The sequence below is a fragment of the Falco punctatus genome, assembly GCF_963210335.1.
Source record: "Falco punctatus genome assembly, chromosome: 3".
NCBI classification, from domain to species: domain Eukaryota; kingdom Metazoa; phylum Chordata; class Aves; order Falconiformes; family Falconidae; genus Falco; species Falco punctatus.
Window position 1 is genome coordinate 115,131,328 of NC_137582.1, and position 27,975 is coordinate 115,159,302.

The following is a 27,975-nucleotide window of genomic DNA, read 5'->3' on the forward strand; positions in this document are numbered from 1 at the left end:
TCACCCTGGGGGGTCACCCGTGGTGTGACCCTGTGTCTCCTGGGTGCCAGAGCTCCCTGCTCTGGTGGGTGGGTCCCTGGGGGGCTGCTGGCCAAGGAGAGAGGGCCCTGGGTTGGGCATGTCAGGCAGGGGGGCATTGGGCTGCGGGGCGTCAGACCATGGTGTACAAATGAGGGTCAGTGAGCCACCAGTGGGGTATCAATGGGGCACCAGTGGGGCATCCGTGGGACATCAATGAAGCATCAGTGGGGCATCAATGGGGCACGAGTGGGGTGTCCCTTTAAGGCGCGCCCCGTCCTGACCAATCAGCGCCGGGATTCCCGCACGCCGGGGGCCGCGTAGGAGGGGCGGGGCTCCCCGGCCTGTCCCGCCCAGTCTACCCTTCTCCCCGCCTCTTTCCCTACTCGCCCCTTCTGATTGGCGCCCAGCCCAGCCCCACTTTTCACCCTGGACCTATGAAAGCGCCGGAGAGGCGACGAGACCGGGCCGGGATTGGCGGCGGGGCCGGGCCAATGGGGCCGCGGCCGGGGGCACTATATAAGGTAGCGGCGGGCGCAGACGAGCGCATCGCTCGGCGGAGCCGGTGGCGGGCGGGGAGCGGTGCGGGCCCGTTCGTTTCAGCGTCCCCTCCGGGCACCGACCGCGCCTCCCCGCCTCCGCCCCGCGGGCAGCACCCCTCAGAAACAGGTTTTTTTTGTTTGTTTGTTTGTTTTTTTTAATTTTCCTCCTGTTTCCCTTACGAACTCGGCACTTCCGGCTGGTTTCCGGGCCGTTTCCGGGTGACTTGGGCTTCTCTTCCGGTGGCCGGTCGGGCGCGAGGGGGACGATGCTGGCGGCGGCAGCGGGGCCCGCTCCGGGCGGCTCGGAGCAGCGCGGCGGCCGCTTCAGCGTCCTGACGTGGGAGCAGGTGCAGCGGCTGGACCAGATCCTGGGCGAGGCCGTGCCCATCCACGGCCGCGGCAACTTCCCCACGCTCTCGGTGCGGCCCCGCACCATCGTCCAGGTGAGGCCCGGGGGGCACAGGCCCCAGCGTGTGCCTGCGGCTGGAGGGGGGGGCACAGGCCACGCTGGGCCTGGGGGTGCCTGGGGCTGGAGGGGTGGTGCAGGCCCCGGCCGGTGCCGGAGGCTAGAGGGGTGGTACAGGCCGCGCTGGGCCCCGGCGCTGGTGGGGGGCCACAGACCCTGGGGGCTGCCCAGAGCTGAAGGGGGTGCAACTGCACAGGCTGCTCTGGGCCCCGGGGCTGGAGGGGGGGGCCCAGGACCCGGCCGGTGCCTGGAGCTGGGGGGCGGGGCACAGGCTGTGCTGGGCCCCGGCGTGCCTGGGGCTGGGGGTGCACAGGCCGCACTGGGCTCTGGGTTTGGCGGGGGGGGTGGGGCACAGGCTGCGCTGGCCCCCCGGTGTGCCTGGGGCTGGGGGGGGTGGGCACAGGCCCTGGCTGGTGCCTGGGGCTGGGGGACACACAGGCTGTGCTGGGGGAGGGGAGGCACAGGCCCCGCTGGCCCCCCTGGGATGCGTGGGGCGGGGGGATGACACTGGCCGCCCTCCGCTGCCCCGTTGGACTCTGCCCTGCTCCCGCGGGGGGTCAGGGAGAAAATAAAAATGCTGAGGCGGCAGTGGCCGGGCCCCGGGCCAGCCTGGCCGGGCAGCCTCCGCCCCCACGGGCAGCGCTCCGGGGTGTCCCCCCCCGGAGGGGGTAACGCTGGGAGGGGTGCTGGGGGTGCTGGTTGCTGCCTGCCCCCCTGCAGCAGGAGGGTGCATCTGGTAGGACCCTGCTGCAAACACCGTTCTTGGTGGGGGTGGGGAATAATCAAATGCGTTTAAAATTCATGCCCGATCCCTGGAGGTGCCGCAGCTGTGGCATGAATCCTGCTTTGCTTCTTCCTGCCCTCTTCTTGCTGGGTTTGGGTTGATTTGGTGCCCTGAGAGCTGTGAAATCGGGGGGGGGGCTGAGACAGCGTGGGGGAGCTGCTCCTGTGAAATGGCTTCGTGCTGGTGGACATGTTGGGCTTGTGTGGTGGGAGAGGTGGTTATTAATTTAAATGCTAGATCAAATGTCAGTGTCCTTTGATTCTGTCATGCTGAGCATATCCTCCAGAGTCTGCCTGAGACTTCATCTCGTTAAAGAGTTCCTGTTAGCTTAACCATAAAGTAATAACTGTGTTTAATATTAAACTAACAATGTAGTTCGAATAAGCTGATGCATATTCATTTTTGGGAGGCAACTTCATTCCTCAGTAATGACTCATCAAATGTAAAATCGGGCATGTTAGCTTCTAATTAAAAAGGCTATTCACAAAGCTAAAACCAAACTGGCTTTCACAATAAACTAATCACTGGGATTTTGAAGCCTCAGCTGCTTGAGAAACATTTCTACCTAAGCCTGGAAAATGCAGAGGTGACATTTGAAAGACACTGGGCTGTATGAAAGCCTCAGCTGATGGCAAGTTCCTCGAGTCCCTGCAGCATCTGTTGGGGGCAGAAGTGCTAAATATTGGCTGCATGAAGCTTTAACCTGAACGGCAGGCGGGAGCTACTGTCAGGGCACTGCCCTTGGGTTGTGCAAGGCCAGCGAAGCTCGGCGCTGTTAAAACCCGGTGCGGTGGCAGCATCAAATGTTCCACCACTTATTACTGTTTGGTTCCACGAAACTGAAGGTGTCGGAGTTGCTGAAAAGGATGTTGCCACTAGCAACTTCAAACACTAAATAACTGAGGGCTGTAATTCTGACCAACCGCGCTGGCAGACCCTGTATTTAGGGCTGACTAATCTGAAACAAGTAACCTAAAAGGCAGTTATTTGTTGCGTGCTCTTGTTGTTGTGGGAGGTGGGAAGCGGCAGGTCAGGACGCAGGCAGGGTTTGCGCCTGCCTGGCTGTCAGAGTCAATTATCTGAACCACACGTAACGTGAGGTGCTGTTTTGGGAAGCAGGTCAGCAGCTGCCTAACCCTCTAAATATCCAACCCTCTGGGGAAAACACATACCTGAACCCACTGGCTGCAGTCGGGGAGATGTGCTTCAGGTTAAGACTGGCAGGCTGCTGCGCTCGGGGAAGCAGCAAGGTGCTCTGCAGGCTGGAGCTTTTCTGGGTGATTTGGGACAAGACTGATTTGAGCAGTTGAATTATTCCCCCCCCTTTCTACATACACACAGGCTGCACCTGTAAACCTGGGCAGCTCCAGTAAGCCTGAAGAAGCTTATGGGTCTGAAATGCTGCGGGTCCTGAGCTGTGCCCTGAAAGGGGTTAAGCAGATGTTCTTTGGAGCCAGGAAATTAATCTGGAATGAGATCTTCTCCAAGCACTGGTCCTAGCTGTGCATCTAACACTTTTGTGACCTAATCTTGTCTCTCTAAGCCTAATAGCACAAAACTCTTAGCTCCACAAGTAGTGCTGGACCTGTGCCTTGGGTGAGTGACTCCAGTGACTGATCTGTTGGCAACAAATGCACAACCAGGAGCTCTCCTGGATCGCTGCGTGATGTTTGTTCTATAAGGGGGAATAACCCTGTGTCACTACTAGGGGTATATTCAGTTTTCAGACTATCTGCCGTTGAAAACAACTGTTTTCATGGCTGAGTTGGATGTGCTGGTGGGGACTTGGGACTTCTGATGGTGAATAGCTCACTGGTTAACTGTTGCCTGACATGTGACTGTCACCATTGGGTTGGCAAGGAGCCTGGGCACACAGGAGTAATAGGGGAAACGCCAGCAGAGAAGCTGCATCATGAGATTTAACAACCTCCAAGTTTAAAAACATTCATCAACTTGTACCAAGATATCTTCTGTTGGCAAGGGCAGCAGAAGCTCGCTGGCATAGCCCCTCAGCTTGGTCACCAAGAGGTCCCTGATGTGCTGAGGGGGTGGCATACTGCAGTCCTTTGCCTTTCATGTACTGTTTCTAAACAGACCTTGTGGAGGGGCAGTTTTATAGCTGGAGCTGCAATGCTCTGATGTCCCCCAGAACTGTCTGCTCAGGGCCATGTCACCCAAGTGGGGGTTTTGGCTCCTCTGATAGAGGTTTGACTTCTAGTGGGGCCTCTCAAACTAGGACAGCCTCGCAGGGCTGAATAGCCCAGCCAGACTGGCTTCTAGGGATATAATTTGTCCATTTGTATCCCAAGCTTTGGCTCTTTCAAGCTCTAGCCTTGCTTCAAGCACTGGGTGAGCCGGCTGGCTAGCTGGGACTCATTGGACAGGGGGTAATTGCTGAGATAAACATGCAAGCAGGATGAGAGATGGGAAGAGCTTCTGGTGGAAGATGTGAGCTTAATCTTCCTGGGATCTTTGAGCTCAGTTAAACTCAAATTACAAGCTGGTGTCCAGATAGTTTATTTTATGGTCTTGGGGTTATTTCAGCCTCCTGCATGTTAAGTAATCAGGCAAGTGATTCAGCTTCACTCTAAATGAACAAAGCTTTGGAGGGACTGGTGGGTGTGCCAGGACTGAGCAGGCAGCATTAAAATCGCTGGAGTAACACCCGTAAGATGAAAGCTGCCTCTTGTGCTTGATAGCATGCCAAGTTCAGCACGAAGCTCTGACACACTGGAAATTGTTAGGATACACTTACTAGTTAGGACATGAACTTGCATACGCCTGGCTGGGGCTTTTGAGCAGTCCTGACATCTTGATTTGCCTTTAATGAATCTTGACAGGCAAAGGGGATGGCTAAAAGGAGCGAGCCACCCTGATTAAATCAACAGCGACTGCTGCAGACTGTGCTGCCGTGTTGTATTTGGAGTCCTTTTTGGATCAGCAGGTCTTAGCTGGATGGTTGGGAAGGCTGGCTGCAACCGTGGAGGGGGGTGAAGGGGCCAGGGACCAGCCCAGAGAATGGGTTTGGGTAAGCTCTCTGCTTTGGGGGGGAAGGAAGGGAAGAGCAAACAGCTGTACTGGAAGCAGAAACAGCTGTTCATGTGCAGTAAGAACCCTCTAATGTGAGGGAATAAGTAAAGGAGAGCCACCCCCAGCTGCTGGCCAGACTCTGGATGCCTTCCAAAGTGACCTATTTCTAATGGATTAGCATTTTATTTCACTGTCTTGCACTGGAGTGACCCATATAAGTGCAGGGAGTGAATCCTGCTGCTGTAACCAGGCTGCTCCAAGAATGATTTCGTGCTTCTCATTGACTCTCTTTATATCTCAGGTTGTCCGTAGTCGCCTGGAGAAGAAAGGAATCGCAGTCCATAATGTAAGGTTGAATGGCTCAGCAGCTAGTCATGTTCTGCATCAAGACAGTGGCTTGGGGTACAAAGACCTAGATCTCATCTTTGGTGTAGATCTGAAGACTGAAGATGTCTTCCAGCTTGTTAAAGATGTGGTCATGGATTGCCTTCTTGACTTCCTCCCAGAAGGTGTCAACAAAGACAAGATCACCCCCATGACTCTGAAGGAGGCGTATGTGCAGAAGCTGGTGAAGGTATGCAATGAAACAGACCGCTGGAGCCTCATATCGCTCTCCAACAACAGCGGGAAGAATGTGGAACTCAAATTTGTGGACTCTCTCAGGCGGCAGTTCGAGTTCAGTGTGGACTCCTTCCAGATCATCCTGGATTCGCTCCTGCTGTTTGGGGAGTGTTCAGAGAATCCCATGGCGGAGAACTTCCACCCCACGGTCACTGGGGAGAGCATGTACGGGGACTTTGAGGAGGCAATGGACCATCTCCGGAACAGGGTCATCGCCACGAGGAACCCAGAGGAGATCAGAGGTGGGGGGCTTCTGAAATACTGCAACCTTTTGGTGAGGGGGTTTAAGCCTAAATCAGAAGTTGATATGAAGGCACTACAGAGATACATGTGCTCCAGGTTTTTCATAGACTTCTCTGACATCGGTGAGCAGCAGAGGAAGCTGGAGTGCTACCTTCAGAGCCACTTTGTTGGGATGGAGAGCAAAAGATATGACTATTTGATGACCCTCCACAGGGTGGTCAATGAGAGCACAGTCTGCCTTATGGGACACGAAAGGAGGCAGACCCTGAACCTCATTGCCATGCTGGCTGTGAGAGTCCTGGCTGAGCAGAACATCATCCCCACGGTCACAAACGTTACCTGCTACTACCAGCCAGCTCCTTATGTCAGTGAAATAAACTTCAACTACTATGTCACCCACGTGCAGCCCTTCCTGCCTTGCAATCAGTCTTACCCAACGTGGCTTCCCTGTAACTGAGCCAGGATGAACTTCAGGGTCTGTCCTCCAAGGTACTTCCTTGCCTTGGGGAGGGGGGGGGGGGGGGGTGGCAAAACGGAAAGAACCAACCTTCCTAGAACTGCAACAAGAGGAAACTTCCTGGACTCTTGCTTGAGTGTCTTGTTCCTGGGGTTGTTGGAATGAGGCCTGTCTGCTGTACACTGTGATGGGAAGTGCAGTGTGATGGAAACTAGATGACTTGGATGTTTATGGGAAGACTCGATTGCTTATTGAATCCTGGAGGCGATGGGGGAGGGTGGGGACGTGTGAGGGGAGATTGTAGAATTACGCTAAGGTAGAGCTGCACTGCCCTGAAATGGTTCTGAATTGTGTTGTGGTTTTTTTTTAGTGCGGGAGGTGTTATGGGTGTGCAGACTTGTGGTTTCTGAAGATAGAAGCCAGAGTGGCTAATTCCTTTGAAGGACCAAAGAATCCTGTTTAAGTGCCTGTAACAATATAAACACAACTGTACTGTAAACCTCTTTTTTTTTTTGCAGGGGGTTGACATCCCAAGAGCTTGAGTGGGGATGTTCAAAGAGAAAAATGTTTCTGTTGGGGGGAGGGGGGCCAGGAGGGTCATAAGATCATTTCTAGTAACCTTGCTGAAGCAGGAATGGGTTTGCAGGTTACGTGTCGCTGAGGTTTTTTGGCATGGCTTGCTGCCTGTGAAGGACCAGCTGTAGCAAATAGCTGTCAAAGTGGAGTTGCATAAATGGGGGTGGGCTTGGAATGACTACATGTAAATGCCTAAAACAGGGGACACTGGGGTGGGGGGGAGTGCATGGTGAAAAATGCTGTGCGGAGCTTTATGGAGAAAAGGCAGCAGGGACCTTCATATGAATTTACTCAAGCTCCCAAGTCTGCAGTGCCAAAATGTAATAATCGTGTACATAAACGATGAGGCAGAAGATCTGTCCAGGAGCCTGCCCCAGGCTACCATATCTAATTGTGTATTTTCTAGGGGAATTTGAAATGCTGCTTTTTTTTTTTTTGGCATGCAGTGTGGTTTTTATGCACAAAGCCAGAGACCAGCTGGGTTATCTGGGAAGATGAGGCTTGTCCTTTGAAGCACAAACCAACTAGTTCACTAGTCAGTTACCTCCAGCTGTTGCTGTGCTGGAGCCTGGGTCTGTCTAGTAGATGGGCAGACTTCTCCCAGCCTCCTGTGGCTGGAGATGTTCCCTCAGCCCCTTGGCAGGTCCTGTCTTCGGAAGCAACTTATTCCCAGCTATGTGATTCCACATGTGAGCCACTGATAGCATTTGAAATTCACTCTCTAGCTAGAAGTGGAGCTTGCAGGGGGCAGGTGTGTAAAAGTCAGTTGGCCTTAGGAAAAAAAAAAGTATGTCTTCTCTAAACAAACCCTCTTGTGTCTTGAGGGTTTGGCTCTCTTAGTCAAGTGTGGCTTTGAAGTTGTTGAGTGTCTAGAGCACAAACAGTTTTTCACGGAGGTGCCTGGGTTGCCATGCCCATTCTCGTGAAACATCATCTCAGACTTTAATAACTATGCACGGAGGGAGAGGTGGGCGAGCAAGCAGGCGCTTCCTAGGGATGCTGCTCTGGGAACACTGACTTCGTGGTGCTTCCTCTGAGGCTGACATACTTGAGTATCTTTAACTTGTGGGGTTATTTTGTTCTTGTGACAAAACTGTAATAGCTGGGCAGATTGAATGCTCTAATAAAGACTAGATCCTCGGAATGTGTATAGCCAGATTGCTACCTTTTTTGGGGTAGGGGCGATGTGGAGCGGGCATAAGGGGTGGGGAGGGAGTGATCTGGGGGCTCTGCACTTAACATGAACTAACCAACCTGAAATTGGTCCAGCTTTGCTTCCTATCTAGTCAGAGCTGAAGTGTCACTAACGATGTAGCTATTACAGGTTTAACTGCCTTCCCGTAGCACAGCTTTGCCTTCACGGCCAAGGCTGGCGTGTTGGCTCTGCCACAGCCTGGTACCTCCCCGGTGCCCAGAGCCCGATCCCTGGGCGGGGGGAGCGTGAGGTTTATCCAGTGCAAAGTACAACTGGTTTAAGGGCTGCTTTTGAGATCCTAAGCATGCCACCTTCATGGCTTCAAGGGAAGATCTTTCTCTTTTTTTCTGCCATTTTAAACTTTGGATGAACATAGATGAGATGTAGCATGCTTTTTTACAGGCTGCTTACCCTTTACCCACAGACACATAGGCGCACTAAACTGAGATTCCCTCCCTTCCTGTAAGATGTCAAAAAGGTTCCCTACAGCCAACAGCTCGACAGGGCAACTTACGTTGAGATTGCACTTTTGATTTACAGTGTGTGTGGTGGGACTCTTGTGAATGGGTTGAATCTGAATTTTTCTAGACCTTGCAGTGATACTGTGCTGCCTCCTGTGAGGGGGCAATTGGAAGATTCCAGTAGCTTGAATGGCACTTGATTTTGTTTTAAATGTCTTTTTCCTACACCTGTATCACCTGTCATGCGATGGGCTTGACATAGACTCACTAGATTCTTTAGAATCTGTTACAAATAAATACAGTGTATTCAAATTTGTTGGATTTTATTTTTATTTGCTTGTCCATCTGGGTAGCATGGTGTTGAGACAGCTGACCCTGCTCCCACCAAGAACCAGGCTCTGAACCAACTGGTCGCCTGGAGAGGAGCAAGCAGAGATCCTGGTTCTGGAGCTGCCGGAATGCTCCTTGCAGGTCAGGCTGCTCAGTCCCTCCAACTGAAGCGGCTGGGATGTGCGTAGCTGTTGGCAGGTCACTCCTGCGGTTGAGGGAGGCTTCTATTTATAACACTTGTTCTTTAGTGTTGTGCATCTTCCCTTTTCCTGGTGGCTCCTCAAGTTGCTGGTGGGGGAGGGTGACCCAATGGGGCAGCTGGCTTGGTGTGGTGGTGATCTGAGGTCCCTGCTGCTGGGGATGATACTGGGAGACTCGCCGCTGCTGCTGCTGGCTTTCCATGACTTCATTCTCTGCTGATGGTCATGAGCAGCAAAAGGTTGCTTGAGTAATTCAGACTTGCTTATTTTGTGGGGCTGACCCACCTGCAAAGGGGTTGCTCTTGGAGAGGGGAGCGTGCGAGGCTCTGAAAGCTTTATCTTCCCAAAAAAGCTTGGATCTGCTGCTGTCCAGGCCGGATTCCTGTGCGATGGCTGGAAGCTGGCTGCCTGTAGCTGGGTGCCCTCCAACCTAAGATGAAGCTTCACTTCCCCTTGTCAAGCTACAGGCAGTTTTGGTTCTGCTGCAACAATTGAGCTAATGATGTGCCAGTCCCTCTTTGGGACAAGCTTGCTGGCTCTGCATCTCCAAACTTTCACAGTCTGGGGCCAAGCTTGCCTCTGCCAACAGGTCTGGGTTGTTTTTGCTGGGCTGGCACCACGTAAGACCATGTCCGTAATTGCCTGCTCGAGTAGGACTCTGCTTTTGCAGAGCTGATTTCTCTCTAAACCTGTTGGCAGCAAGCTGAGCTGTTTGCCTCTTGCTGGCACGCAACCCAGCACAAAGCTCCTGCCTTCCCTGAGCACATCTCAGGTGTGGGAGCGGCTCTGGAGTATCTGCTTAGCTTGTCAGCTGTCTTCCCAGTGCCAGCGGTCGGTCCTGCCGACGGCTGTCGATGCTGTGGTGAATAAGCTGCCTCTGGATTTGTGACCCTGAGCAGAGCAGCAAAAGCCCTGACAGAGTTGGCTTGTCATTGTTGGAGCGGATCAGACTATACAAAAGGATGTTGGTGGAAAGTACTAGTTGTGATCAGAAAGGAACTATCAATGTTTACAACTGAGATTTGGATCCCTCTTTTGTTAATTGTCAAATAAAAAAAAACCCACACCATATATTTTCCCACAGCCTGTAGTCTGTCATTATTTTTCTCTTTTAACAGAGGGTGATGGGCAAGTCGGGATGTGCCTGAGTATCTGGTGGGTGAGATTTGGGCTCTAGCGACGGGCGTGTTGGCATGCGCCGGGTGCCCGAGTGCTTCCCTCAGCCTTGGCTCTGGAGCTTTGCTCCGAGGAAAGGTGCGTGTTGGGGTGGCCGTGGCTCTGCCCCAGCAGCTCCCTATATTTAGACCACCAGTGTTACGCCTGTGCCAGACTGGTCTGGGTCGTGCTGGCAGTGCCCAGCTCAAATAACCAAAGTCAGGAGCGGAGAAGCCCGTGCGGCGCGTGCCCTGCAGCACCTCTGCAAAGGGCTGGTGGGTGATCGATGCCTTGAGATGCATCCAAAAATGTTCCGCGTTGTATCAGCAGGATCGCCTCCAGTGCTTGTATCTGCAGACCTGCCCGCAGCAGCTTTGCTCCTGGAAGGACATCTGGCTGAGCTCCAGGCTCACCGAAACGGGAGGAATTCGCCTTGAATCTTCAGAATGCAAGAAACATCCTGCTCCAGCCCCCCCGCTTCGGGCTGTCCTTCAGCTGGGGGCTCAGCGCTGGGGGTGGCACCGTCTGTGTGCAGGGGGGTAGCTAGACCCAGCGTGGCATTCAAGTTGTACCTTGGTCTCTCTAATTAGCCTCTCGTGCAGCACGCCGGTGGTTCTACCCGGCTGCCCTCCTCCTCGGTAGCCGCCGGGGCAGCGCAGGTGTTAACTCTGCTATTTGAGATCGGGCAGAATGAGAGAACAGTCTGTCTGTGCGGCTCCTCTTGCCATTTATAGCGGTGTTTGGGCGATCCAGCACACGGACCCTTGTGCTCAGGCGCCTGGTGCCAAGCACGAGACAAATGCTTCATTGATGTGTACATACTGGGAGGGCGGTTTGCTCCCGGCAGGGCCGTGGCAGTGGAGTTGGGAATGAGCTGAGCTGCCGGAGGATGGCACAAACTCGAGCCCCTTTGCCGCGGTCCTGAGCCCCGGGGAGCAGCTGAGCCTTGCCGGGGTGAAGGCTGATGGTGAGAAACATGCAGCGTACAACTTCTGCTCCGTCATTGAACCCTCCTATCTTATCTCCTGGCCCCAGCTGCTTTCTGCTGGAGGTTCTGGTTCAGGCTTTTTTATCACAAATAGGATTTCAGCTCATGTTAGAGCTGGTGTGGAGGCGGAGGAGCGTTTAAAAGGCTGTTTTTGTTGTTGTTCTGTGCATGGGGCATTCGCACTGTGCAGCTGCAAATGCAGTTTGGTGCAGACCTTTCGGCTAGTGGCAAGGAGGCACAGCGGGAAGCCCCACGAATCCCCTGGGTCATCCACCTTCCCCCACCTCTGACTTCTTGCATCCAGCCTCAAATCAGAAGCTCAGGCGTTCCCTTCCCTCCTGAGCCACCGCAAGAAGAGATCAGCTCGTGCAGAGCCTCTCGCCTGCTCCACCTAAGACACCAGGCCAGCTCTCCCCAAAAACTCCACGTGCTTTTGCGAAAGCTAACAGCGGCTCACCAGGTGCCTGCTCTTCCCTGCTCTTTCTCTTCCTGCAGCTCCTGTTCTGGAGGAGCGAGCGGCCGCGTCGGCCGGAGCCGGAGCGAGCTGCACATGTGCCGAGTGCCCGGCTGCTGCTTGGGTGGAAACTGCGGTCGGTTTGCTGCTCCCTCGTCTGGGTGGATCCCCAGGCCTGGCCACCCATTTCAGCTTGTAGAAACTTGATGGCTCTGACAAATTTGATTGAAATCTTCTGCTGGCATCCCCAGTGATTAAGGCGAATGATTGACAGCCGTTGCAAAGTCATGTTTTCTTAGGGAAGGAGTTAAAAAGGTCAATCTGCAGCCTTGAGCTGTTGCACAACTGAGCTGTGAGATGGGCCGGGGATGGGGTGTCTTTCACCCCCTACCCCAACCCACTGTGAGTCCCTTCAGCGATGCCAAGGGGAAATAATGGCATTTCCAGGAGAGAAGACGACTCGTAGGTGGGACCGTGGTTTTGGAGCCAGGCATTAGGCTGGAGCGGTGCCAGGGGAGGTGCAAGGCGATGTGTAATGTGTTATCTCTCTCCCCATACAAGCGAGAACACGCATTTTCACTCCTAAGAGCTCACATCGTTCTTCTAGTGAGTCCTAGCTGTTCCCACCTCCCCTTCCAGGCCAGGAGGTTTCTCTTTGGGGACCGATGGAGACACCTCTCTTCGGGGTAGCTCTGCGGGGGACCAGCTCAGGCAGCACTGGGGTGGCTGGTCGTTGCCCCCTCCTGCCACCACGGCATATTTACCCTGCTTATCTTGCCACTATCAAACCCCAGCTTCAGCAAGAGCAGTGTCACCCTGCCTTCAAAGGAAAAACCACCAAGCAGCGCGTTCCCTGGGGTGTTTGCGTGGCCTATATTTTTGCCTTGTAATCCAAGGAGGGGCTGGATGCACGGCACCCCTCCAGCCCTCCTCCCCTCCCCCCTGTAGCCACCCGGCCGGCGTGGCTGGAACAGCTGATTACTTTAAGCATCCCTCTGCTAATACGCAATTACAGGTCGCTTGGGCTTGAAATCCCAGTTAAATCCGCATGTCCGCAGCCTGACTCACCTAACTACTGCTCCCCTAATGGATCCTGGATGCATTCCTTAAGGACTGGACATAATGTTAACATGCCACTTACTAACCACCCTTTTCAAATATCACCAGTGTAACGAGTTTAGCCGGTTTATTCCCCTGCTCCTCCTCCCCTCCAGCCCTAGACAGTCCCTGCGTACTCTGATGGCAAAGGCTGAGCATCCAGGGTGTAAATCCCCCTTTGCAGAGGGGTTTGCTGGCTGCTGCAATGGGGCTCAGGAGGAATCGGTCCCTGGAAGGTTGATGTCTGCCCTGGGGGTGTTTTAGTCGAGGAGATGATGAACAGTGCTGCTGTCCAAAAAATCCCTATGAGCATGGGGGGAAAGCAGGAGGGTCACAGCCCTTCCCCATGGCAACAGCCCCCTGAGACTGTGGAGCATGTGCGTCCCTCTGCAGTGTCAGGGCTGCTCCCACCACAAGCAGCTCGAGGGTTTTGTAACGTGCCCTCCCGAAGGCGGTGGCCTTTGAACCCAACCTGCCCATTTGGGGCTGGATGCTGCTATTCCGGCTCGTGCTCGGCGGGTGCTGCCGGGCTGCCCGTGACAGAGGGTGCAGAGCAACGTGAGTAAGCGCATCCTCACCATCATCCCACGTCACGGGTGACCTAACCCTGGGCCGGGTACCCTCCACCTCCCATTAATGCCCAGGGAACTGGAGACGGTTGGTATTGCTAATAGCAATAATTGCCCGGTAGTTATTCAGTTGATGATTTGTTTTCTCCAGGCAGGCTGCCTTATGTCCAACCTCAACCCATCCGCCCTGAGGCCACCCCAGGCTGGGCAGGTGAAGGAGGAGAGACCACGGGGACAAGCTGTTTTCCAGCCAGCTCCAAGCTGGATGAATGTGGTTTATCCGGTGCCAAGACCGAGCCGCATCGCTCAGCAGTCCCTCCCAATTTCTTATCTCCAAGCTCCTCTTTTTTTGCTCCTTGGGATGGGGAGAATAAAAGAGATATTCGGGGCTTTTTCAGGAGATGACGGGGGCTGCAACGGGGGAGGACAAAGTTTCAAATCTGGCTCCGCAAGTGCCCCTCTCGCTGCCGTCCTGCCCCAGCGAGAGGGACGGCATCTTTTTGGCTGGAGGAAATTGCCCCCTTGCAGGGCAGTGACCCCCATGAAACCGGGATGTGTCCAGTTCCTGGGGCGTGCTGCTCATCGCCATGGCACAGCTGCCTCCAGGAGAGGTGACAGGGGACGCTGCCAGCTCGAGCTGCCACAACAGTCCTGGCTGGAGGGTTCATCTCCCCCGGGGCAGCTGGTGGGTTTTAGCGGGTGCCCAGGCACCCTCGGGCAGGTGAGGGTGCTGCAGGGTGTTTGGGTGCTGGGGCTCGTGTTTGCTCCGCTCCCCAGTTCACGGCACAGCCAAGGCGCTGGGCTCTTGGGCTGTCGCGTGGGTGGGAGGCAGGCTCATCCCACAGCAGTTGTCGCTCGCTTAAACCTTCGAAAGCCGGGATTACTGGCTTTACCCTATAATTGAGGAAATCCACCCTCTTGTTAGCCCCATTGGTGGCTGCTGCCTCGTTCCCTTTCCTCCTTTCTTCTTGGGGGGGGGGCGTGCCCACCACTGCCCCCAGCCCCCGAAGCTCAGCAAAGACACCACCAGCCCTGTGTGGGGCTGGCGAGCCCAGCAAGCTGCAGGGCTGGCCGCAGGGCTTCTCCTAGCCACCAGCTCGTGCCACCAAAGGCTGTGGGATCAAAGCTGTTGGGTTGGGGTTTTTTTCACTCTGCTCTAAGTGCAGGCCAGCAGCTGCCTGCGTTTGCCTCCAGGCTGCTTTGGGGTAAAGCTTAATCGGCTGCGCAAGGTTTTCTCCTCGGTGGAGCTGCCAACAGGAGCCTGCTCCTCCCTGCAGCATCCTAAAGGAGCATCGTCGCTGCTGAGCCCATCCCTTTGCACGCCAGCATCCAGCGTCAGGACATCCCTCGGCGAGCAGAGAGCGGGATGTGCTCCAGCATCAGCCAGCCCTGGGTCTGAGCACGCCTGGAATGGGACTCAGACCCAAATCCGGCTTCACCGGTGAGTTCCAGATGTGGCACATCTGCCTACAAGGAAAACTGTGCTGGGCTTTCCCAGAATCCTGACCCTCTTCCCGCCTCCTGCTGCCTGTCTTATGGCAAGGGAAGAGCCCTGCCAGCCCCCAGCCCTGCCAGCCTGTAGTTTCTCACCAGGCACGGCGGCAGTGCTGGATGTGTCCCCCCTTGCCCTGGGAGGACATGGGGGGCCAGCCCCACCAGCCAGACCTGCCTCACTAAATCAGCTCTTTGCAAGGGGGGGGACGCCCCGGGGGCTGCCTCTTGCCCAGACCTACGGCTCCCCTCGCCCTGGGCTGGGCTGGGGGCACCACTGAGCCCCAGTGCTCTGCCCCAGTGCTCTGCCCAGTGCTCTGCGCCACAGCCCAGCCCCACGCCGTGGTCTGTCCTAGCTCCTGCCATGCCCTGAGCTGCGGGACATGCAAACCTGACCGTGCAGCGATGCTCCCCGTGCCAGCTGTGGGGCTGCGGCGGCTCCATCACCGCCCCTGTGGAAGAGGAGGATGCTGAGACACCCAAGGAGCTCGGGTGGCGTGAAATCCCACCGCCAGCCCCTGCCCACCCTCCTGCCCAGGTGGCAGTGGCACCTGCCCGTTGGCAGCCCGTGCCGGCCCTGGCTGGCTGGTGGGTATGAGTTATCGCTGCTTGAGAGCCGCTCTGATGAGTCTGGGTGGATTAACGGGGTGAAAGGAGGCGCTGCGATGCAGCCCTGCCGTGCAGGGAGAGCAGCTGGCTCAGCGGGGCATTGGCCTGGGGGAAGCGGGGTCTGGGGTGCGTGGGGAGCGAGTGCACGGGGAGCGGGTGCCCTTCCAGTGCAGGGCAGAGCCTGGGCTGGGCTGGGTGGCTGGGAGCCCATCCAGCTCGATAAGCTGCACTGGGCCAGTGCTCTCGGGGCCATTTCCAGGGAGGAGTTGGCTGCGAGATGAGGCGGCAGGGCAGACCCGCATGGTGGCTTCCCCTGGCACGGTGGGACGCTGGCTGGGGTCTCCCCCAGCGTGGCTGTGCCCTCAGCCAGGCTTTCTTTGGGCTTTCCGCACAGGCGAGTCCATGTACCGGGCAGATCCCTCGGGAAGGACGAGAGGTGCATTTTGGCAGGAGCAGCAGTGTGAGCGCTGGATAATTCTTGCAAACTGCAGATGATGGAGAGGGCGTTTAGCAGGCAGGAGTACCCAGGGCTGCCCTGAGCTGCGGCTCCAGGTCACGCCGCAGCTCCAGGGGTGTTGGGAGTGCTGGGGCTGGTTCAGCCAGCCACGCTTCCTGGTGGGAAGGGATGCCGGGAGGTGCCGCATGGCAGAGCCGAAATGCCAGCACAAGGGTTTGGGCACTGGGAAGGGACATGGAGTGCAGCCGAGGCCGGCACACACTCAGGGCTGCACACCATCAGCACCCCGACTCCATCTGCCTCCCGCAGCCAGGGCTTGTGTCATCCCAGTGGGAATTGCCTTTTTGGCCACACAGCGGGGCTGGGCGGTGCAGCTGCCACCAGCCTGCTGTCACAGCCGGGGCAGGAGCGGGCCACCCGTGCGAGCAGGACAGCCTGGAGGGGGGTGCTGGCAGCGGGTGGGGGTGTTGGGGGAACACTGCCCTCCCAAACCAGACAGGGCGGCTTTGGGAGTCCCCACGCCACACGTCACACCCAGGGAAGACCTTTTAATTGTCTGCTGGCAGAACACGGGGCTGGAAAAACGACGTGATGAGGCACTTGGTGGTTTGTGATACCCATCTGCCCGATTCCTCCTCTCCAAGCCGTGCGCTGGGGCTGGGGCCGGAGCTGTGTGCAGGCAGCGTGTGCCCGGCATGGCGATGGGCACGTGTACCCAGCTGTGATAAGGACAAGCAAGATAAGGACCTGGTTGTCCCTGTGCTCCAGCCCGCTCCCTTGGCCCCAGGCTGGTGGGGTCTAATCCAGCCTTTCCCCTCCCGGGAGCAGGGATGAGTTTTCCAGCTGCACCGAGCCCCCTCCCCGGTGCACACGTGTGTTCTGGCACACACCAGGACAGGCGTGTGGGCTGTGTCCTGCTCTGGGAGCACACGAGCCCACCGACTGCACATGGTGCAGGCGACAGGGAGATGTGGGTCACTACTGTCACCCCACCCCACGTGTCCATCATGGGCTGGCACATTGGCACAGCATGGCCCAGCGCCGGGGCTACCTTGTGTGAGGCTCATGCTGGGTTGTGCACGCTGGAGAGGTCGGATCCTGCCCCACAGCATCTGCTGTGCACCAGTCCGGTGCCGGTGACCCTGCTAGCAGCATCAGCTCCTTTCCATGAAGCACGGTGGGATAAGGTGAGCCCAGAAAATCGCCTTCCCATCTCTCCGAGCCCAAGCCCAGCAGCGCAGCATCGTCTGCACCACCAGCACAGCACCGAAACACCCCAAAAGCAGCGGCGGGGCCGGGTTATTTGCTCTCGGTGGGATTATTTTAATTTCTCCTCAGCAAGTCTGTGGCTCAGGCAGCCACAGCCAGAGCAGAGCGAGACAGCAGGTAATAAATCCCCCTCTCCGTGCCCTGTTCTTCAGGTATTTCAAGATTACGGCAACCTTTGTGTCCCGGCCGCTTTCTCCCAGCACCGGCTCTGTGTGCAGGACGGGAGATTACAGACATTTAGTGTTATTTATGTACATTACTTTGGGGTTATCAGAAAAGCCTAAGAGAGGGAGATAGCAACATTAAAATAGCTTTTGGGGTAGAATGCAATTATAAGGCTAAATTGACGGGTTCCTAAAGTGCATAAGCTGCAGTGAGCGTGAATGTTGTGTTCCTTGCTCTACTGGGGAGGGGCCAACCTTGCAGCTGTGCAAAGCCAAGTACAGCTTTTACCTTTTGCATCGTTTTTTGGGGCATATTACCACCTTCTTTGACAAGCCAGGGTGGTAGGAGGAAAATAATGTGGCTATTCCTCCCCCATACAGATCCCTTCGTGTCCCGGGCTCAGCTGGGCCCTTGGGCACTGCAGCTCTTTTCCAGTGGGAATACAGCTTCACTTTGGCTGGAATTTTGGAGCAAGCGGGGTTTTGGGCTAAAATCCCGAGCTGATAGCAGAGCGGGTGATGAGGGCTTGGAGGGTTGTGGCCCTGGGAGCCCACGGTGCAGCTTGGACTTAAATTTAGGATGTTTCCAGGCTTCGAGCTGATGAGCACGCCTGTGGTTCGGCAGCGATACTTCAAACTTTTATCCTCAGATGTAGGAAGGACTTAAAAGCTTTCAGAAAGGGGGGGAGTGGGAAAAAAACAACCCTTCCATCCACTTCAGAGGGGCTTCAAAAGGACAGGCAGGGCTTGCTGGGGTTCGCACCGCAGCACGCGGCGCCCCGGCAGCTTTGCCGGCAGCTCCCCAGCCAGAAGAAAATGGCAGGGACCTGATCCAAAACCCTCGCCGGGAATTTTTCCATCTGCCATGCTGGGCTGTAGATCAAACCTCGGGTGACCTGTGGGGCTGACAAAGGGAGAATGGTCTCTTGGGGTTTGTTTAATGTCCCTGGGGCTGGGAAGGGACGTTCCCGTCCTCCAGCCTCCCTTTGTTCCCGGGTTGGGCATTGTAGCGCGGAGCCCCAGCTGCGGGTGTGCTGCCCTGGGCTGAGTCCTTGGTCGGCCAGATGAAAGCTGTTGGGTCCTGGTGCTCACAAGGATTTTCAGTGGGTTTTAGGACTGTGCACGTGCCAGGGGGTCTGTTCTCCAGGGATTTACAGAGGAAGGGGTGAGGATGCAATGCCGGCATCCCCCTGGGGTGAGAGGGTGAGGAGGGGAGAGGTCCATCCCCCAAAAAAGGATGGAGAAGGACCCGCTCTTGGCTCTCACAAGTCTCCATGTGTCCTACAGCCCCAGCCCAGCGTGGGCAGGAGGTGCTGGCCAGGACAGGGGTTAGTAGTACCTCAATCTCCCCATCAGGGTTCCCCCCATGCAGGGGAAGGGATGGATGCAGGATGAGGGTGCTGGTGCCACCACCACTGGTGGGTTTCAGTTTCAAGACACCATCCATCCTCCCGACAGCGAGAACTGAAAGAGGAGTTGCCGCAGACAGGCTGGATGTCCTCAGCCATGACAAGGCAACCTGCAGCCGAGCCCCCCAGCCCGGCAGACTGCAGCCTCTGGAAGCTCCCACGTCCTTTTTGCCAGCAAAGCCAGACTACGATTTCACTGCAGCCCCCGCAGCTCAACCGCAGCATCATCTGCAGCCCTGCCCAGCCCCTGCCCGCAGCCCCTGCCCACACACCCTGGTGGCCACGGGCAGCCGGTCAGTAGCCAGCACGTGGGAGCTGGCAGAGGCCACAGCTTTTGCTCAGGATGGTTGTTTTGCCCCTCAGAGAGGGGTTATCAGGGCAGCTGCCTTTTTCCACTCGGGGCGATAGTTGAGAGTCACACGAGGACTTGGCAGGTCCCTGGGGACAGGGGGACCCCAGCAACAGGCTGTTGGCTTTGCCTATCGCCAGGTAAAGGGCAGAAAACAAGCAGGAAAAAACCACTGTGGCTCCATGTGGCTGCGGCTGGAGGAGCCCTGCTGGCATCAGCAAAACTTTCCATGGAAATTGGTGGCACTCGGCGATAACACTTGACCTCTGGGCCACACCAGAGGTGACACGCCTTGTCCTCGTGTGCTCCGGTTGCTGTTTGATCACCAAAGGACCACAAGCCACCCGTCACATTGATGGGATGGGTGACTGGTGTCCCGTGCTGGGAATGGGCTCTGACGGGATGCAAGACAGGCACCACCTCACAGCCAGGGTGAGATGCCCATCCCGGGGGAGCCGCGGTCCCACAGCCATCCCTGCCACCATGGTGCTGCCAGTCCCCGTCCCAGTCCCTCCGGTGCGTATTTTTCTTGGCAGCCCCCAGGCAGGAATGCTTCCCCACTGCCAGTGAAAGTGGAGGCAGGAATTGCTGGAATAGCGACAGGCTGAGTAACAGCGCTAACTTTATTCTCTGAAACAAAGGCCAGTGTCCCAGACCGAGGGCTGCTGGGCTCCCGGCAGCGGAGGCCAGGGCTGGGGAGCACAGGCAGAGCCAGGAACGCTGCCGCCGCAGGGGTCCCTGCCCCAAATTCCTGCCCTGAAGCCCCCCCAGCCGTGCCCAGCTCCCACCACAAAGTCCTCTCCTGCTGCCCACCAGCCAAAAGTGCATTTCTAGGAGCAAATGGGCATTGAAAAACAGCAGGAAAGGGCTGGGATTTCCCTCCGAGAGCTTCAAGCAGCTCCCCAGAGATTCCCAGGGCTACCCCCCCTGCAGGTGTATTGCCAGCCCATCCTCTAGGATTCTGGGGGGCTCCAAGCCCAGCACAGACACCCTGTACCCCTAAGCACCCCACATGGTCTCCCATGCTCCTGGCACCCCAGGATGCTGTGGAATGGGGTGCTGACCTCCCCTCCAGCCCCACTGCCCCCTTCCCTGGGTGATTTCCCTGCTGTGGAGGTGACTGAGAGGGGCTGGAGGAGAAGGGTCCCCCTGCCAGAGCCCACAAGCTCCATGGGCTGTGAGAGCATCTCCCCACCCCGCTCCAAGGAAGGTCCTGAGTCCCTGTTGGATGCTCCATCCCTGGAGCATGGGGTCAGCTCCGGGCCAGTTGTTTTCCTCCAGTAAAGAGCATGGATTTGCATTTGAGCAGGATGCATCCCTGGTGCCTGGTGCAAGCAGCCTCCCTGCCGGGGCTGGCCTTGGCTGCAGGGCTCGGGGCAAGGCAGCGCTTTCCAAAGCAAATATTTGCACAGCACAATAACACGTGGGAAAGAGCAGGAGCATTTGCTTCCCCGGCTCCGGGGGGAGGTTCCCAGAGAGCGGGGCTGTGTCTGTGGGGGTTCAGCCGTGCCCTGACCTGTCGTTTTGCTGAGCTGCCCAGGTTTCGAGCCTCTTTATGCTCTTCAGGTTTGCACAAAGAGGCTTTTAATTTGCACCCCGGCAAAGGGGCACCACTCTTGGCTGGCCCTGGAAAACCCCACTGGGCACCAGGGCAGGGGCATTCAGGGCAGACCCGGGCTGTACCAGTGCCTGGCCTTGCCGGGGCTCTGCCCTGCCACCTGTACCGAAGATGCTCAAAGCTCCCGTGGTCCCCAAGGACCACAAATCTACCCCCAGATCCCTCCACGTGTGAAGCTGAGCAGCATTGCGCAGTGGCAGCACCGAGCTGGTGGTGGAGTGGGACGTTGCACATCGGATGCTGGATACCCTTCCTCGCTGGTGCCATTGGCCATGATGCGGCTGTGCCATGCAGCCCACCCCAAACCACCCCCAGCCCCTCGCCCCCATCATGGCAACGCTGTCCTTGGGTTGTTCCCACCTGCCATTTAGCCTCTCCCGGCTTCACATCTTGAGACTTTTCCCTATGGCTGCACTACCTCCAAGCATCTTTTCCTGTCTTGTGTGGAGCGAGATGATCCGGCAGCCCTCAGACAGCAGCCGAGGACCAAAAATCCCTCCTGCCCCGACACCGCTGGGGCAATGACACAGGTCTGACGCTGCTCCCTCACCGCAGCCATTTCCCAGGCCCGGGTGCTGGGAGTGGTGCACTCCCTATCCGCCCAGTTTTTCTTGGAAACAATACAGGAACTGGGGAATGAGCCCATGCAAAAAGCCCCAACCTGTCAGGGCCCCCAGTGGCACTGAGTACCCCCTGACACCCACCAGACCTTTTGCTCGTGCCTTGGCAGAGAGTGGCTGACCCCTGAGCGTCAGCGGTCAGTGCTAATTGGGTATTAGGAGCACAGAAAGCCCTGGGATGAGGCCAGGTTAATGGCCTGGCTGCTCCCAGCCAAGTCACCAATGCCCGGTGTGAGCTCTTCCTCCTCCTTCTCCTCCTCCTCCTCTCCAGGAGGCATCAGCTATAATGGAAAGGTGTCAGCCCTGCCTGTGGTCCTGCTGGTTCTTAAATCCCTGCGTGCTTTATTGCACGGGGAGCTCCTGGCACACCTGGCAGCTGCCTAAAACCTGGGGGCAATTAGTCCATCTCCGGGGGGCAAACCACCTCCCCAGCTGGCAGCGGCGAGGACAGGACCCCCCGTCCCACTGTGGTCCAGCAGCTTCAAGCCATGTCTCAGGGCTGTCCCCATGGATTACAGCATGTCCCAAGCATGTTGTCCCTGCTTGTCCTGCCGGGGAGGCTGGAGGCTGCTGGGGCCCCGCTGGGTGCCAGTGCGAGCCAGGGCTTTCCCAGGGCTTCTCCATAATGGGAGCTGCTCCCGGCCCCTCTTCCCTCCTGCTCCTCTCCATAAGAGGCGAGGCGATGGGGAGAGCCGAGAGGAGCCTGCGCTTGGCTTCCCTCGGCGGATTCCTTTCCTGCCTGTCACCGACCGATATAGTCCTCAGCGTCAGCCTGGCCGCTCAGCGGGGCAGGCGTTGGGCTGATCCACCCTCGGGATAACGCTGGGTCTCCATGCCTCATGGTGCTCGGGGCTCCCGCATGGGGTGGTGGGCCCAGCACCCTGCCCAGGCATTATTTCCATCCGGAGAGGTTGGGATTCCTGGCGCCAGCCATCCCATAGCATCCCATAGGGATGAGTTTGCTGGTCTGTGGGTCCACCACCCCGCAGGCATGCGAGAGGGAAGAAAACCGAGGGCTGTGGGCTGCTTTCCTTTCCTTTCCCTCCCTTCATTCCTTCCTTCTCTATTCCTGTGGCATGGCAAAGCCACTCGGCTCTGCCGTTGCACACTCATGGGGCTCCAGGAGCTCAGTCCTTCGCAGGAGGCTGGGCAGCAGGACCAGCACCGTGTGCCCCTGTGCTGGGATCGCTCAAGTCCCAAAACCCCATCCTGTTTTTAGCTCTGCCAAATGAGTTTTGCTGGTTGAACAAACCCGCCTGCAAACAACAGAGCCCTGGAAAAGTTTGGGGCATTTTTTTCCTTAAATCCTCACCTCCTGGAGTCACAGCAGCGTGCAAGCCCCAGGTCATGGATGCCCAGGTCAGGGTGGCGCCTGTTTCGCAGACACACACCAGCACAGGACATGCAGGAACTGGGACATGCCACCATCTTGCAGGTGAAAACCCAGAGCTGCCTCTGCTCCCCCACTGCTGGAAGAGGAACCCCAAAATCCCAGACTCATTAGTACTGAGGATTATGCCACTGCAATTTTAGGAGATCCTGGTGGGCACGCCAGCGTGCAGAGTCCAGGGACCTCTGGGTCCTCCCGGGGGAGGCAGCAGGCCGTGTGTGTGTGTGTGTGTGTGTGCGCTGCAAGCAATAACTGGTGCTTTTGACAATTAATCTCTTTAAACCCCTTAATGAACTGTGATCAGGTTACAGGTCTCCCGTCACGTCGGATTGCTGAGGATTAGCAGGGACAGCCAAATGAAACACGCGGCAAGGGGTGTGTGTGTGTTTCCCTTGGTGTCTCCTCTCTGTGTATCCCTACTGCAGGGTGGGGTGTTGGTTTTGATATATACACATGTTACATTTTATGTCTCTCTATTTTTATATATATGAGGGGTTGCAGGGGGAACCTGTTCCTGCCTCCTCCAGACCTGCTGTTCATGAGATGGCACGAGGAGCAAGGTGAAACCACTTGCCCGCACCTTGCCCTTTGCTGTACATGTTGTATAGCTATTTTGGGGTGCAGCCCTCTCTCCATCACCCTTCCAAGGGCTTGCCACCGGGATTTGGCTGCTGTGGGTGTAGGGAAACCCCGGTGCTGTAGGGGAGGGGCTTGTGCAGGTCCTGGGATGCTCGGGATCAGCTCTGGAGAGGAGCGGGAGGAAAAGTCCCCTCCTTTGAAAACAGAGCTCTTGGAGAAGATGCTGGATCCTGCTGGAGCGGGTAACATAAAGCACCTGTGGGCTTTGGGAAGGAGCCGGCTGCGGTGCAGGCAGAGGCGTGTGATCGGATTAGGGCAGCCAGGGCTGAAAATAGAGACGCCACTCTGCGACGGGGGGCTCGCGGGGCACTTCAGCCAAGCCTGGGACAGAGGCAGGAGGCAGAGATATTTGAACCCTGGAAAATCACCGCTTGGACAGTCCCAGCTGTTGCTCAATGGCCTCCTCTAGCCTGGCGTTCCTGGAAGGAGAAAGGCCATGAGAAACCACAGCCCCAAGCCCACAAATGGCAGGGTTAATTACCCAGTTTCCCTTGAATTATTCCCTTAAGAAAGGGTTCAAATACCTGGAGAAAACCTTTCTCAACACCTAAATATCTAAAAGGGGCGTGGGGAGGGGATGAGGCTGAAGAAGACACTTTCTGATGCTCTTCTCCACCCAAGAGCAGAAAAACTGGGAGGAGGGGACAACATGGGGCAGCTGTGCCAAGGAGGGGCATCACAGCCGAGCCTCATCCCAGTTCTTCCAGGGAGTGGAGCACATGGGGCAGGACCCTGAGAACAGTGGCCAGTCAGCCTCATGCTGGGGGACCCATCAGGCTCACGTGGACCCCATGGCATGGCTTTGCATCCTGGTCCAAAGCTACCCAGCTCTGCAGCATCCCCAGCTCACCTCTGGCTGCATCTTGTTGCCAGGGCTGCTTCTGCCTGTGCGGAGCTGGGGACACTGGGCACCATCCTGCCTGTGCCACACGCTGCCACTCATTCCCTGGGGCTGAGACAGGACCAACCAAGGGATTTCCCTGGGATCTCACTCCACGTGGCACTGCCGTGGTCAAAACCACCCAGGACAGGCAATGTGACCATGCCCATGGCTGCATGGGCACAGGGACTCTGCAGGCTGGGCATCAGGAGAAGGCGGGCAGGAATTAGGCACATTAACTTGCAAACAACTGATTGCTGAGGTTTAACCAGATCAGTGAGTTAAAGAGCTTTAGCGGGGAAGAGAGAAGTGGACCAAGACGCACTTAGCACAGTGAGGCGAGCGCAGGGCAGCGGGAACAGGCTCCCAAGACCTGGAAGCCCAACGGAGCCAGGGCAAGACCCTGGATGAGGACATAGGGTCAGGCTGCGCCGGGCTGGGGGTGCTGGGGCAGGGGGAGATGGGGTGGTGGGGACAAGGAGTGCCCACCTTTGTCACCCAAATGGCCCCAGGCAGCATCCCCCAGCTCCGCTGCTCTTCACCCAAGGGATGGGTCAGCTGCAAATCCCACACTGACTCCTTGTCCCCAGGGGGATTGCAGAGTGTCAGTGGGGGGTCTGGGCAGGCATGGGGGGATGAACTGAGAGGGGGGATTTAGTAGCATTCCTCCGCACATCTGAACAAGGGGCTGAAGCACAAGGGTGCCTGGCCCCGGGGCTGATGCTGGGGGAAGCTGGAAATGCCCATGGGCTCAAAAGGAGCCAAGCCCATGCCCGGGGTGTTCCCAGCCCCTGCAGACCCCACCACCACCCCAGGCACGGCTGCTCTGCCCTTAGGACAGAAAAAGGCCAAAGTCCCAGCGTGGTGGGCACCCTCAGCCCCACCAGAAGGCAGGGGGGCAGGGGGCCAGGCTGGGCTCAGCTGCTGGAAGGGGCAGATCAGGGGCCAGGAGGGCAATTCCCACCTTCTGTGCCTAATTAAGGCTGTAATGACCTCTTAAATGAGTAAGGCAGGAGGAGGAGGAGGGCACGAAATGGAGACCGGGGTGTCCCAGGAAGACAAAGGAGGAGGGCTGGAGAAAATGTTATTTAAGTGTTAATACAGCTCTGTGCAGGGAAACCTAGGCTGTGAGGAGGGGAGAGCTGGGGGGGATGCTGGGGGGAGAGGGCAGAGCTTGGGGGGATGGTGGGGAGAGCGGGGGGGTGCTGCAGGGAGAGGGCAGAGTTAGGTGGATGCTCGAGGGAGAGAGCAGAGCTGGGGGGATGCTGGGGAGAGCTGGAGGGATGCTGGGGGGAGCTGGGGGTGCTGCAGGGCAGGGCAGGGCAGAGCAGAGCTGCGGGGAGGCCGGGGGGGAGGCCAGGCTTGGCTGGGCACCCCGCGGAGGACACCCGGGCCGGGCTCCGCGCCCCAGCCGCCCGGGCAGCCGCCGCCGAAGGCGCTTCCTGCAGCGCCCCCTTGCGGCGGCGTCAGGGAGCGGCTGCGCGCCCCGGCGGCCACCCGTGCCCTGCGAGCTGGCCCGGGGAGCTTCGGGGGTGTCCCTGTACCCCCTCCCATCGCTCTCGCCCCGTCCCTTTCCCCCTTCCCATCGCTCTCACCTCATCCCTCTTGCCCTGCCTGTGTCCCCCCTCTGTCCCCCTTTCCATGCCTGTGTCCCCCCCCGTCCCTCTTGCCCTGTCCCTGTGTGTGTGTCCCATCCCTCTCGCTCTGTCCCTGTCACCCCCCCATCCCTCTCGCCCTGCCCCTGTGTGTGTCCCCCCCGCCGTCCCTCTTGCCCTGTCCTTCTGTGTCCCCCCACTCCATCCCTCTCACCCGGCCCCTCTGTGTCCCCCCACTCCATCGCTCTCGCCCGGCCCCTCTGTGTTCCCCCTCCATCCCTCTCACACCAGCCCCTCAGAGGCATTTCAGCCCTGGGGACCATCGGTGCCTGCACCCCTGGTACCCTCCCTGGCACCCGCCGCACACCAACACACTCAATAGCAACGAGCCCAAAAGGAATTAGCGGTGGAAAGGAGAGAAGCTGGGTTTAGGTTTTAACACGCCACATTAGTTTTATTTTTTCCCAGAAAGTCTGTACCAAAATAATCTCATAAAACCAACAAGTGTCAATGCTATTTATGTAACGCTGTTGCTGGCAGGGGGGCAGGAAGGCGAGCGGGGTTATGCAAAGCCCCGTGCTCCTGGGCAGGGGATGCAGGGATGCTCCCAACAGCAGGCACCAGAGGATCCGGCTTCTGCTCCGTTTTCCCTCTGACCTTACACAGGAGGTGATGTGGGTTTTCCCCCCAAATCCACCCCCAAACAGGCCCAGGACCCTCCAGCAAGACTTTGCTGCTGTCCCCAGCACGCACGAGCAGTCCCGTGACAGCATCGGCTGGGGGTGGCACAGGGTTCCTGTGCTGTATGGGGTGTGGAGGGGGGCATGGGGCCAGGTCACCCACCAAGCTAACCCAGGATGCCCACCTGGCATTGCAAGGGGCTCCTGGCTGGTGGCTGGACCAGCTTGTCCACCCAGAGAGCCACCTGGATGCGTGGGTACCCCCACAGCCGCGTTGGCAGCCTGGAACTTGGGGACTGGGCTCGCTGCAGCCTTCGGAGAGCCCCGGCAGGCTGGGGAGCGGGAGCATCTTGCAGGAGCTGCTGCAGGAGTCACTGGATGGTGCTTTACCTGCAGAGACGTTGCCCAAAACTGCGGCCCAGGGACTCATCCGGATGCAGGAGGCAATGGCTGCTCCCATGCAGCAGATGCAATCCCACGAGGGCGTTATCCCAGCCATGAGCAGCCACCATGTAACGGGACTCTGGCACCAGCTTTTATTGTCTTTTTACTCTTTTTCGTGGAAAGGTGCCACTTCTCACTGCAGCAGCAGCCTGGGGAGCTGCTGTTACTCCTCCACTCTGAAACCCAGGTCCCAGATGTGTCCATGACTGCCCTCCCCACACACCACCCTGGGAGATGGGGCGACCCTAACTGCCTTTCCCCACCCCTTGAGATCCCAAGTACCGTATTCCAGAGTGGGCAGGTATCCTTATTTCAGCTAAAGGTGCACTTTTTTGCAGGGTGGAGCTGTGAGGAGACCTGGGATCTCCTCCTTGCCCTTCCACCGACCCTCCTGGCCTCGCTGACCACATCAGCCTCCTCCATCCGGTAGGAAAATGGGAATAAGCTTGTGAATTGGAATGGATGTGGTGTTCCAGCTAAAGATACTGCAGAAACACAAAGTGTGACGAGACCGTAACCTCGCCGAGACCAAAGGGTAGGGAGGAACCACTGCATCAAAGGATTTTCCGTGATTTTGGTCTTACTGGTTTAATGAAGTTGATTCATATTTTTTTTTTACGGTCTTTCCCTGCAGTTCCTTTAAGTAGGTTCTGCTCTAATCAGGTCAAAAGCTGATTTGCAAATAATCACCAGGGAGGGGAAAAAAGCAAGGGATTTAAGCCCAAGCTGTGCATTTCATACTATTAATTGAAAGCTTGGGAGAGATAACGTGTCCCTTCTCCTGGCTGAGACCTGTAAGCTGCTATTAGCAGCAAACTCCCCACCCGGCTTGGGGAATCACCTCCTGCTTGGGATTACGGCTGTGCACGCATGGAAAAAAAAATCCAGCAGGCAGCAATTTAGTGAAAGGGCAGAAATTAGGGAACATCAAGGAGGTAGAGAGCATCAGAGCATCTGTGAGCTCCACACCGAGTAGCACAAACCCAAAAATAATTGTTTGAAAACAAGGATTAATAGGAGAAAGTTCCAACCCTCCCAGCACATGACCTTAGTAAAGTCATGCTGGTAGCTCAAATATTTCTCCGCCACCCATTTTCTGCAGGCACTCACGTGCAAGTTGTGCCTTCTTTGTGACCTTGTACAAATTTTTCGGGATAGACCATGTCTGTACGTG

At 57.1% G+C, this 27,975-nt stretch overlaps 1 protein-coding gene across 1 annotated transcript; it reads left to right on the plus strand.

The window, feature by feature from the left end:
• The first annotated feature begins 18 nt into the window (after positions 1-18).
• TENT5B (terminal nucleotidyltransferase 5B) lies at positions 19-27,797 on the plus strand. Its single transcript, XM_080379822.1, has 3 exons — positions 19-1,003; positions 5,142-6,193; positions 27,140-27,797. The coding sequence occupies exons 1-2, from the start codon at positions 827-829 to the stop codon at positions 6,159-6,161; spliced, it is 1,197 nt and encodes a 398-aa protein (XP_080235948.1). The 5' UTR covers positions 19-826; the 3' UTR covers positions 6,162-6,193; positions 27,140-27,797.
• The last annotated feature ends 178 nt before the right edge of the window (positions 27,798-27,975 follow it).

Bases quoted from the DNA above. Each gene is read 5' to 3' on its own strand.
- TENT5B (XM_080379822.1), top strand. From the start codon at position 827: ATGCTGGCGGCGGCAGCGGGGCCCGCTCCGGGCGGCTCGGAGCAGCGC. The intron at 1,004-5,141 runs GTGAGGCCCGGG...TTTATATCTCAG, and splicing joins GGCCCCGCACCATCGTCCAG to GTTGTCCGTAGTCGCCTGGA.